Source organism: Vidua chalybeata, chromosome 9 (genome assembly GCF_026979565.1).
Source record: "Vidua chalybeata isolate OUT-0048 chromosome 9, bVidCha1 merged haplotype, whole genome shotgun sequence".
Taxonomy (NCBI): Eukaryota; Metazoa; Chordata; class Aves; order Passeriformes; family Viduidae; genus Vidua; species Vidua chalybeata.
This window is the reverse complement of record NC_071538.1, coordinates 6,981,310-6,994,030: the sequence shown is the minus strand read 5'-3', so window position 1 is coordinate 6,994,030 and position 12,721 is coordinate 6,981,310. Positions and strand designations below refer to the sequence as shown.

The 12,721-nt window shown below is 46.0% G+C and overlaps 1 protein-coding gene across 11 annotated transcripts in view; it reads right to left on the bottom strand.

Annotated features, from left to right (window-relative positions):
* DOCK7 (dedicator of cytokinesis 7) overlaps nt 1–12,721 on the bottom strand; it is a 95,272-nt gene that overhangs the window by 71,085 nt on the left and 11,466 nt on the right. For all 11 annotated transcript variants that reach the window (XM_053950401.1, XM_053950402.1, XM_053950403.1 and 8 more), the window contains exons 3-4: nt 1,175–1,350; nt 1,007–1,075 (exon numbers count right to left, since the gene is read on the bottom strand). In XM_053950401.1, the coding sequence (XP_053806376.1) occupies nt 1,007–1,075; nt 1,175–1,350 (245 nt within the window). The remainder of the gene's footprint in view (nt 1–1,006; nt 1,076–1,174; nt 1,351–12,721) is intronic.

Sequence of the window (12,721 nt, the reverse complement as noted above, 5' to 3'; positions counted from 1 at the left end):
TCTCAGAGGACAAAACCCCACCAAATAAAGCTCATCAGAGCAGGAATCACGGCCAGGAATTCCAGGTGCCAGTGAAAGTCTCTGAGAAGCCAGGAGTGGGTGGCTGCTGGGTCACACTGTCCAGGTCTGTGGTGTACCCAAGACTCTGCTGCCAAGGCTGGGAGTTAATAAAACATCTCCCTCCCTCTTGGGTTCCTTTCTGGGTGGGTTTTTTTATTTTGGTATGAGATTACAAAACACTTTTTTATTAGGTCACGTTAGCAGTGCCGAGCACATCCTGAGCATCCCCTGAAGTGGCTCTCAGGACAACATTAAACCAGTGAATTGTAGCAACTGCCACAAGGGCAGAGCTGGAGCTGCAGCCAAGTCGTTTGTAGGTGATGCACATCACATGGATCACTCACTCCCTGACAGCAGCTCTTGAAGTCCTCAGACTTCCAATCATCCCAGGGAGTCCCTGCTCCAACTGAAGCCTCTCAGAACCCTTCCTGCTAATTTGCATGGAATAATCAATGTATGCCCATCCTCTGAACTGTTAACTCGTTAGGTAAATGTTGTGATGGTTCAAATATTAACAATTATTTGTCTGAATGATGTACTCTCCCCACGTCTCTCTGGGAATCAAAGGAAGCTGCAGAGAGCACCTTGTCTATCAGATGGTGGTGACTCCTCATAAATCACTGCAAAATTAATGCAACTTGTCTCTAAAAACAACTAAAACCAGATGGAACAAAGGAAGAAACAAATGCTGAAAGTCATTTTACTTGTCCACATTCCCTAATTGCTCTACCATGGTAAAGGAGCAACTGTGGGCTGAAACGGCCTAGATTTTCCAAAATGCCCCAAGGGGTTTTGACATCCAAGATCCAATTTTCCAAACACAAAGCATCAGTTCATCTGAACCGGGCAACGAAAAGCCAGAGCACATGGAATAAGCAGCCAGGACAATATTTTTATATTTAAATATGAGCTTAAGGTGACAAACACCTCAGGGATCCTCACTCACTTTCTGTTCACGATCGCCCAGTCCTCCGTGTAGCTCCTGACACAGTCCCTCACGTGAGGGTCCATCTCGCTGTTAAAAGAACAAACAACAAAGGTCACAGAGATGATGGGGATTCCTTAAACACTTATTTCATTCCCTGGAGCACCACCAGGTGAGCTCGTGTCCTACCTCTCCTCGGGCACGGCCGACACGAGCGTCCGGCACTCGCGGGGGGTGTAAACCACCTCGATGTCATCGCGAGGAAACTCCAGCAGGTCCCGCAGGGGCCCCGACTCCACGGCCAGAGGGTGGGTGTTGAGATACTCCTCCAGGTCCACAGGGTCCACAGCTTCTGTGAGAGGCACCTGGGAGCACACAAACCACCACGGGGCCTTACGCCGAGGTGAACAAATAAAGGAAAACCACACGCGCGTTTTCTGCTCTCTTTTTTAAACCAGTTCTTCTGCCTTGTTGAGGGATTTGATGCAACATCAGGTGATTAACCCCAGTGGTGTTAACCTCAGCTAACACATCACAGAGCTGCTTCTCCTGTCTTATCTTTTATCTGATGTTCCTCTGCGTATTTCTCTGGTGCGTACCATCACCGCCTAAAAAATACAACTAGAGCCACAAAAGGTTACATCTATTTTCAGGAAATGCAACAAAAGGAAACTTAGTACTTAATTTCCCACGTATCTGAGCCTGGATGTGTTTTTACCAGGCTCTGATCACAAAGGGAACCTTGATCTTGATCCAAGATGCAGGAACCCTTCCTCCCCCAGGCAGAGCCCAGAGCAGGGCCTGATTTACCAGGAACTCAGGCAGCCACACAGCTCTGAGGACTAACATTATTTTGAATTAAACCACCTCTCTGGGGAACACAAAACACAATGTTCACCTACCACAGGTACAAGTTTAACCACCTCTTCCCCCTGGTATTAGAGCCTTTAGTGCCACAATGACTCTGCCCATGCCAGGAAGGGACACTGCCCTCAATAAAATGGATGCTTAAAAATCATCTTTATTGGGCACAAAGCCTTTACCTGAAGCACAAGGAATGACTGAAAACGTGCAGGAAAACAGAAGATTTCACTGGCAGTGCTGATCTCACCACCCTGAGCTTTTTTTAGATACATTAGAAGAAACTTTGCATAATCTGGATACATACTCACATTGCATAACTTGTATTTTTACATAGCCCATTACATAAATACATATAAATATTCTGATATGAGATCATTATGCTATGAGGCTATACATAAACATAGACATTAAGAAAATGAAACACTAAAAACAAGTTTTGAGGAAGCTGTCTCTACAGCAACTGACAGATTTCCTAGAATTCCCTGGCACATGCCAGTGAGGCTGAGTGTTTCAACAAAAGTCACAAAAGCACATCCAAATTCAGCAGTTTTCTCCACTAACTTCCCCTTTCCTGTCATCCAGATGATTTCTGTGGGACAAGGAACTATCCTGTAGCTTGTGTTGGAGATGACTTTAGAAGGAACACTTGGTACTTCAGTTTTAAACGTGCTTCTCGGAAATATTGCTATACAAATCCCAAATTCCAGTTCTCAAACTGCTGCCAACAAGTTCTGAAATTAATCAACTTTTTATTCACGGAAAAAGACTTGGCTACCACAGAGGGTACTGAAACAATCTCCCTACCACAAGCAACCTCATTGAAGACTGCAATTTTCTTAGAAGGCAAACCCTTCAGCAGGAAACCAGCGTGACTCCAAGGGAGTCAGGGGAGTTGGACCAGGTGACTTTTTGCCAGATAAGAATCTGGTTCACCAAAAAAATGTGTGATGGCTGGAAATGTGGTATTTCATTCTGCAATTCAGGTAAAAGAAATTAATTTCAGTGTAAAGAAATATCAGAAGAATCAGAGATGGGTTGGAAGGGACCTTAAAGACCAGCTCTGCCATGGGCAGGGACACCTTTCACCTTGATCATCTCTTTAACCCCAAAACCTTCTCCCCCCTTCTCATCCTGAACTCTTGAAATGGACTCAAAGGATGTGATTTTGGAGAACTTTTGAAAGCACAAACCGGACACTTTTCACTGTTTTCATCACTGCAATGCTTGCCACGAGCAGAACTTGTCACTGCTCCTGCCACACCACAGCTGAGATGTCACCACCTCACCCTGTTCTTCACAAACGGGCAGAGCAGCTCCACGTGGCACCAGATCCCTGACAAATGTCACTGAGGGGTGATGCTGGAACCCTAGTCACTGAAAATTTTCAACTTTCTGCACTAACAAACACTAACACACGTAAGAACACTACATTTAACCTAACACCATAAAAAAAAGTTCCAAAATTAAATAATAGAACTAAAATGATAAGTGTATAGTTAAAATAAAAGTGTGCAATATCATATAGTAGAAAACTTAAAGAGTTTATAATTTTAGAATATGATAGTATATACAAAACAAGATAAAAGTTTTAGAGCAAAAGCTAATCCTTCTTCTTCACCTTCTTCACATTCTTCATGAGTTTAAGTAATACTGTGTAATTAAATAAAAAAAGTCTGCATTGCAAGTCACGAATAGTTAATTATTAGATTAAAAATAAAAATAATTTAAGCACCATTTCTTAATTAAACAGTTTATCCTTTAAAAACTTTATAGAAAAAGAATACGTCTCCATTTTTACCTTGTTAAAGAGAACTACCATAGAACTCACACTTTGTGAGACTCTAATAAAAATAAAAAAAAAATCACCAACATTAGTGGTGCCCTGGGTGAGGATGCAACTGACGACCTTCAGAGGGTGACAGCTTTTCCTTAAGGAATTGCTCCAAGTGCCTGTTTGTTCCCAAGTGCTGCAAACTCCCAGGGCTGCTCCGTGCCAAATCTGACAGAGCTCAGAACCAAAGAGGAGGAACCACCCCGCACCGGAGACTGCTTGCAAATGAAGATAAAAGTAACAAAATTAACAAAATTCTGGGCAGAAGCTCCAGAAGCAGGGGCTGGGCAAAGCATCCCCTCACACCCTCCCCAGCCATGCTGCTCCTTGCTGGGCACTGGCAGCACCTCCCAGAGGGGTAAGGAAGCCTCAAGGCATGACTTAAAGCTGCTTAGCTGGCCCTGTCTTTAAGCCCTAACATTTTAAGGTTTACTTTTATTCCTCTCTCCGAACTGGCAGCTCCAAAGCTGAGGGATCTTCCAGAAGTGAGCTGCTTGTGCAAGTGTTGTGTTTTAATCTGCACAAAATCATTTATCTGTGATTCTCTAACACACAGGAACCTACCCCTCATCCCTTCCAATCTTTCCACTCCATTCATCCTGATAAACAGAATTACAAAAAAGATGAGGCAAAGCCTCAGTATTAATGCAGAGCTCATGGAGATGTGCAGGACCGGGGGCGTGAGGCTGTCACAGCCCAAAACACACCAGGTCCCCTCATCCCTGGCATTTCACATCTCAAATTGCCCTTGTCCAACAGCAGCACTGGGACGTGTTGGACACGAGGTGAAGGAAGTGGCCATGCCAGTTAAAAACCACCCAACCCAGAAAGGCAGGCAGTGCTCAGGGGCTCTCCCTGCACCCTGGGGGTTCCCAAGCCCTTCACACATTTCAGGATTAGGCCCGAGGTTGCACTTCCCAATTTTCCAGTTTGTCTCTTTGGGTTATTATTGTACCATGACGGTGTAAACAAACACAATAGTCAAACCCAGAGGCCTGTGTTAGACTCACCATCTGTGCAGTCAGAAATACTGTCTAGCACCTGAGTAAAGAGGCCAAACATAAATTCATGGCTGTGGAGAGGAACTACTTGGTGTCAGACTATTGGCAGATAAAAGGCAAGAACATTATTTTAGGCTTCAGATATTTGTGGGGGAAGAAGTGATGAAAGAGGAGGAGGAGGAGCAAAGAAGGATGAATAAATGCACCAAAAGGAAAATGAACCTAGAAGATGTCCCCATGTGTGAACAGAACCACAAGAGCTCCTCTCAAGGCTCCTGCTGTCAATGGTTTAACCTTTCCCCTGTCCAGCATCACTCCAAAGGTGTGCATGGGGACAAGGACACACAAAATACCAGGGGCTATTCCAGTGTTACTTGGGCAAAGCATCAGTCCAGTCACCTGGAATTGCCACACAAACCCATCAGGTGAAACGTGCACACTGGAGGAGCTGGACAAGCTCGGGTAAAGACCAGGTTACCCAACCCCATCATCCCAACCAACCTCACTGCTGCTGGAGGAGCAGAACCTGCTCTGCCATCTCACCCCCAGCCCAGCTGACCTCCTGTGGCACCAGGACAAACAAGAGGCATCCAGCAGCTGACTGCCCTGGCCTGCAGGAGCGTGACAATGGGCTACAGCTGATCTCAACCACCAAGGAACTGCCAGTCCTGTCAGCTGCACATGAAAAGGTTTCAAATCTGCTGCAGCAGGAAGGGGCAACAGCTGAGGGGGACAGAGCTGTGCTCCCCGCAGCCCTGCTTGCTGGCAGGCTGCAGACACAGCCACCTTCAGTGCAATCTTCATCCTGCTCCCAGGAAAAGCCTTCTCCATTCCTCCTGGCAGCTCCAGGGAAGCAACAGTAGGTGTCTCCTTCACAAAACACAGCCAGCTCTTCTTCACTGGACTTCCCAAGGCAGAAGGACAATTCCAGTCAAGCATTTGCAAACATGACCACCCACCAACTGGCTAATCCCAGCATGCCAGAGTGGTTTTGCAGGAAAGGACCTTAAAGCTCATCCTGATTCAACCCTGACACCTCCCACTGTCCCAGGCTGCCTCAAGCCCCAATGTCCAACCTGGCCTTGGACACTTCCAGGGATCCAGGGGCAGCCACAGCTCCTCTGGGCACCCTGTGTCAGGGCCTCAGCACCCTCACAGGGAGGAATTTCTTAATATGTAATCTGAATTTCTCTTGTTTTGGTTTGAAACCATTCTGCCTGTGTAAAAAGTCACTCTCCTTGTTTTTTCTAAGCCCCCTTTAAGTACTGGAAGGCCCCAATGTGGTCTCCCCTAATAAACCTGACGGGGAATACTGGAGTGTTACTGCAAGAAATCCTTGCCAGGGGGTTCATTTCTATTGAGTTTATTAAGACCCTCGAGAAACCAAAGGCTGCAAGAGCCCAGGGCATCTTCCCCACCAGGACCACAGAATAATGTAAATTAACAGCAAACACATGCTAAAAATATGCAAAGGAAAGCTGCTCCCAGAATTGCTACTCTTTTAAAAAATACTCTTTGATTTTGTGCAGGCTGTAATTACAGATGAAATTTTGGACAATTCCCTAACCCGTTTTGCACTCAGTCTTTATCCCAGGATCAGGCACTGCCACCTCACTCATGGCAAGCACTGTTGTGTGCCACTAAAATCTACAGGAGGACAATGTGTGTAAAATCTACAGGAGGACAATTAAAATCTACAGGAGGACAAAATCTACAGGAGGACAAGCTCAGGATGAGTAAGAGGGGCACAACCTGCTCCCTGCCAGCACAAACACTGTGTTTATCACAGCACTGATAATCTGAAAGTACAGAAGAAATCAAAAGAGACTCCCTCTCTCAGACTTACCCTAACCCCAATCAAACCCCTCACTTGGAAATATATATATATTAAAAATACCAATTCTGCATGTCCTTAACCTGACCATAGACATGTTCAATCAGCTAATTCAGACAGCAGCCTTGATTGGATGCTCTAACCCATTTAACAGGCAGTTTCCAGAGGTGCACCTGTGTTCTGCAGTTCTGGCTCTCAGCACTTGCAGGACAAAGCTCAATTTCAAAGGTTTACAGCTCTCCTGCAATGGGGACACTCAAGCTTTCTTCTTTAAGGTTGTGTTATTCTTCACTGTTACATCCTCTTAAAAGCTGAAAAATCAAACTGCCTTCCCTATATCGACTTTGCCCTTCTCCAGACAGCAAACATTGTATTTTTGTGGAGTTTTAGTGCACGTGTCTCTCTCCTATTTATTTCCTCCTTTTGAGCACCTACCTGCATCATCATCATCACTTCCAAAAGCACCTGCACAAATCTGCAGGAGCCTCAGTGAGGGGATGTGGCATCACTCCATGGAGGGTAACACAAACCTTCACTCAGTTCAGCCAGGCAGCCCAAAGGGACAACAAAGGGAACAAAGGGATAAAGTGCAGGGAAAGCTACACCCTGGGAGCCACACTGCAAAGCTCACGCAGGGAGAACAAAAAATACAATGCAGAGGTCAGGTTTGTACAAGACCTGCACCTGTGCAGGTACCTGAAGGCTCAAGATCTGCTCTCCTGGGCACTGCTCAGTACAGGAGCTCAGTAACAACTAGGGCAGAAAAAGGAATGATTATTGTCTCCATCTCACAGGGACTGACTGAAGCACAGTGCCCTGATGTTCACAGGCATTCCCAGGTTTGCCTGGAGGACTTCAGCCCATCCCTTCCCTAAACAGCCAGCTGGGCACAGGGGATTGCCCAACCCACACGTGTCTCATGGACAACCCACAGTGTGTCTCATGGGACACACTGGAAGTGACACACTGGAAGTGACACACTCCAATCCCTGCTATGACCCTGCAGACTTTTCCAGCACAGGCATGGAAAACAACATTCCCTCTCATTTCCTTCTCCCTCCCTCACCTCTGCCCTCCCAGGATGTCCAATCTCCAGGGAGCCCCAAGAGCACTGAGAGGTTATGGCATGACAGCTTGGCAGGATGCATCTGGCACAAGAAGGATCTGAACCCAACTGCTGTGACCCAATCCAAGCCCAATTTCCATTTCAGCTCAAATAAGATGCATCATTGCCAAGGGCAGAGCCCCAGCCCCCGTGAGGATCACAGTACAATTGAGGGCTCTGTAAAAATGACAATGGCAAAGTGTGGAAGGTTGTTCCTCCTGCCTCCTTCCTGTGTGGGAGTAAAACTCCCTGTGAGGATCCCATAGGAGACCTTGATAAATTAACCTTGCAGAGAGCTCCTCATCACAGGGAGGATCCTGACTGCTATTTTTACTTGGCAGCTAAAGCACTTCTTCAAAATCAGGGTGATATTTCTTGCCAATTTTGAAACCAGGACAAAGTTCCATCTTAACTTCAATACCTCCTTAAATATTAAGCGATTTATAACGTGCTAAAACTGCAACAGATTGTGCCAAAGCTCCAAATTCTAAATTAATACCAACTCCCACCCACTGCCTTCCCTGGGCAAAATCTTGGAAGGACAGAAGCAGCAGATTAACATTTCAAAGCTGAGCCCCAGCCTTCTCTCAGCTATCTCTGGGTCTCCAGGGCAAACAGGCACTTCCCTTGCTGAGCAGTCAGGAATGCAGATGGCCTGTGCTTGCTGTGGCAAAATCCTGTCACCCTTAAAGGGATACTGGTAGCTCAGGGAACAGGAGTCAAATCTGATGTACTGGGAGGACTCAGAATAAATCTGAGAATGTAGTATGCTAAAAAAAACTATTACAATTTGCAGGCAGGTTAAAGAAGTTTAAAGAAATAAGCTTGCTAAACAGAGGCATGAGATTGATTTTTAAGTGTGAACTACAGGCAAGTCACTCTAAGAGGTTTTGAAACATGAGCAGTGTAATATTAACCACCGACAACACTCGAGTAATGAAAAAACATGTTTTACTTGCAAAAATGACATTTTCTTTCAACTAAGCACTCCAAAAATAACCCAAATGGATCCAAATTCAAAGACTCACATATTTGTCTGCTGCCATCCCTGCACTGCAGAAAACCCATACTCCTGATGCCTGGTGAGCCCAGAGAACTCCTGCATTTCATTTTTTTTGGCCGCATTTATAATACATGGAAATATTCAAATGAACCAAGGAGATTCCTAGGCAATCTCTGCTTTCCATCAACCACAGGCAGCTCCCAAGGCTCACCAGGGATGACACCTCCCCAGCCATAAGTGCAGTCATTACCTCCCCACTGCCTCTGGAATGCAGTTCCCTATCTCCTGCTCTGCCTCTTACTCCTTCTTCTGCATGGTGTTCTGTGAGATGTCATTACCACAGAGAGCAGCTGATGGAAGTCCTTCATTTCCAAACTGCAAACGTGCCCCAAAAATGGTTGCAAGCATTCTCTGTGTCTGAAGCCTCCATTGTTAAAATCTGAAAACATTCAGTTTTCAGATTCTGTGAGATCTGCAGTGTGTGTCGAATTCTATCACAATGCTTGAGTTAGAAAAAAACTCTAATGACAGGAAAAGGGATTCCCCATCCCTGGAAGTGTCCCAAGGCCAGGCTGGACAGGGCTTGGAGCAACCTGGGATACTGGGAGGTGTCAGGGTCGAAACAGGATGAGCTCCAAGGTCCTTCCAACCCAAACCAGTCAGGGGTTCTGTGAAACAATTACAAATACACCTACCTAAAGAAGGATCCTACATGTAACAAGGAACAGCCAGTCCCAAAACCAGTGAGATGCTTTATGTACAAATACTGCCAGGTTATTTGCTGTGATAACTGGTTGCTAATGTAGGAAGCCATTTGGGTATAGAAATATTAATATTAATCAGGGATTAATTAGTTATCTGGGAATACTAAAGCAATTTCTTACCAAGCCTAGAAAGACACGAGTTATGCCTCCAAGGACGGTAAGAAGACAAGATCTTGATGACTAAGAATTGTGTAATTTCACCAAAAGTATTTGGAGAACACAAAGACTTTGATACAGAAAATGCAAGGGCTGAGACTCCTCTCAAAGAGCCTCCCTCTGATAAATTGTGACAAAACTGAAAGCAGAAACTGAGACAGCAACAGAGAAATGAAAAAAAACAAACAGTTTGACCAGAGACTGCAGAAAAATCACAGATTTCCCACTTTTGGCAGAAATGTTACTTACATCAGGCCAGTAGAGACTGACCCCTCGAGACCCTCGGGGCTCACACAGGCAGACCCTGGTGGCCCTGAGCCCTGGTGGCCCTGAGCCCTGCCAAGCACAGAGATGCTCTCCTGAGTGGGAAATCCTTGGCACAGGCACCTCTCAGCTCCCAGGGGACACTTTCTGCCCTGCATGGACAGATGAGCCACGCTGTTCCATGGCCTGGGACACTGCCAGGGATGGGGCAGCCTCGGGGCAGCCTGTGCCAGGGCCTCAGCACCCTCTGAGCAAAGAAATTCCCCTAACATCTAACCTCTGGCAGTGGGAGCCATTCCCTGTGTCCTGTCCCTCCATGCCTTGTCCCCAGTCCCTCTCCAGCTCTCCTGGAGCCCCTTTAGGGGCTCTGAGCCCTCCCTGGATCCTTCTCCTCTCCAGGTGAGCACCCCCAGCTCTCCCAGCCTGTTTATTAACAATCACTTGGTATGACATCATTTAGTTAAGAGTATTGATCTCTGCTGACACGTGAACTGTTGAAGTTACTGCAGACACTCAGCAACTTCCAGTGGACAGCAGACTCAGCTGAACAGGTAAAACACTCCTGACCTTTGCCACAGGGCTCTCTGCTGCCTTTAGCAATAGAATGGGAGCAGTTTTCATGTGCTACAGAAAGTGCCTGCATGCACCAGAGCAGAGTTAACTGTGAGCAGTCCCAAGGGGAGGAGGCAGGGCAAAGGATGTGGATGCCTCTCCCATCCTCCCCTGCCTGATGAGGATAAACCATCCAGCCAGGCAGGGCAAAACCTCCAGGAAATACAAATAATGGGAGGCACCGTCCAGCCTTCATCAGCCCTGAGACAGCATAAAGACTTGGCTCATTCTCCTTTTCAATTTTTGGTGATAAAATTACTTGGCTCTGAGCACTCCAAAACGCCCTTTCAGTGCCACACAGGACACTGTCATGCTTTCCTTTGCTGTGCTTCCCATTCATTTGCACAAATCACCTTTTCTTCTTCTCTTAAATTACATTAAAATAAACAATGGGAATATACAAAGGAACCTATATTCTCTTACTGAATAATTAGATGCTATCTTTGAATACATGGCCAAAGTCTGACATCCAATAAATCCAAGACAAAGCCTCAATTAGCCCAGATAATGTCCATAAAGCCAGCAGTGCTTTACAAAGATATGTAAATGTCAGCACCTTCATTTTACAGGAGAAAATGAAGTGCTGAGAGCAGACGTGGTCAGATCACATCACATCCAAGAATCCAGACCCCTTTATTGCCAGACTAATTAGTATCTCTTATAACAGTGCTCCTTTACCTACTAACAATCATCCCTGCTGTAACACACATCAAAAGGCAGGAAGTATTACCCCCAATCCCTTGGAAAAAGCTGTGATTTTTCTATAAAACAACGGAATGTACATTCACTCTGCTTATTTGCAAGACTAGCAAAAAGCTGCTCTTCTAATTAAATCACAGAATTATTAAGGTTGGCAAAGTCCTCCAAGATCATCCATGCCCAAACTTGGACTGAACACCATCCTGTCAACCAGACCATTGCACTGTGTCCAACCACTGAAATATACATCTAAAGATGTAAAGAAATAGAAAAAAAGACCTGAAAAGATTTTTAAAAATTAAGAGAATTTTTTCTTGGGAAGAAAAATAATCAAGTTTTGGACAACAACCAAAAGACATTTCAATTATTATCCTTGGCACTCAAGAGTGAAAAAAGAAGTCCAAGATTTTGTAAGTCTTTATCTTCTTTCAGCAGACAGAGTTAACTGAGCACAAGGAGCTGCTCTACAGAAAAAAAACAAACTTGAGAAGAAAAGAAAGTGGTTAGTCACAAGGGATTATAATGGCCCATAGTAAACAGCCTGGTTCATCAAACAAACAGCAAATTCCCCATCCTGCAAGATCCTGGGGAATTCTCCCAGAGGAAGTGCAAGTGAGGCTGGTGGTGAGAAGCACCAGCTCCCAGCAGGGAATGCTGAACCTCTGGAGGCACCCAAGGTGAGCACAGCCCATGGATTCCAGCCCAGAGCACACCCAGCAAGGTGCAGATGCACACCCCACTCACCAGTGGGCTTGGAGAGACTTGCAAAAATCACTTCAAAAAAAGAAACCCTCCTTCGTGGAACTCTCCGAGCTCACAGCTCCTATTTCCCAACAACAAACTGTCAGTGCCTTCTGCTGTGGCTTGCAAAAAGAAAAAGCTCAGAGCTGCAGGGACTGCACCCTGCCAGGATCCCAGCCTGGCACACTGGGTTACACAGGAAAAATGCAGGGACTGAATCCTGCCAGGATCCCAGCCTGGCACACTGGGTTACACAGGAAAAATGCAGGGACTGCATCCTGCCAGGATCCCAGCCTGGCACACTGGGTTACACAGGAAAAATGCAGGGACTGCATCCTGCCAGGATCCCAGCCTGGCACACTGGGTTACACAGGAAAAGCCTCTGAGGGCCTTGGACCTGTGTCTGGGGTTTGAGGAATGTGCAATTAAAATCAGCTGCTCCTAAAGTGGCAGAAGGGTGGAGGCTGACAATAATAAACTCATTTGAAAGCAGTGTCTTCTCCCCAGCTCTACCAGATACCAAATTAGAAACAGTTCTGGCAGCATTTTGTCTGCTGCTGGTGAGGCAAAACGGAAGGGACTTGCTAAAATTCAGCTGACAGGTTTTTGCATTTATCCCAGGTTCAACCACGGGCAAGCCCGTGGAGTGGGGAACATCCCTACAGTGGCCTCAGCTGACAAGAAACAAAAGGCCCAAGCACAGTGCTGAAGGCTCTTCAGTCACAAAAACTCTATTTCTCCACCAAAATACCTCCATTGGACTGATAGGACTCTCAGACAAACCATGCTGACCTTTCCTGGAGCAGAATACTCAGCACAGTGAGCAAGGTGGGCATGAGAGACCACATCTGCACCATCACTG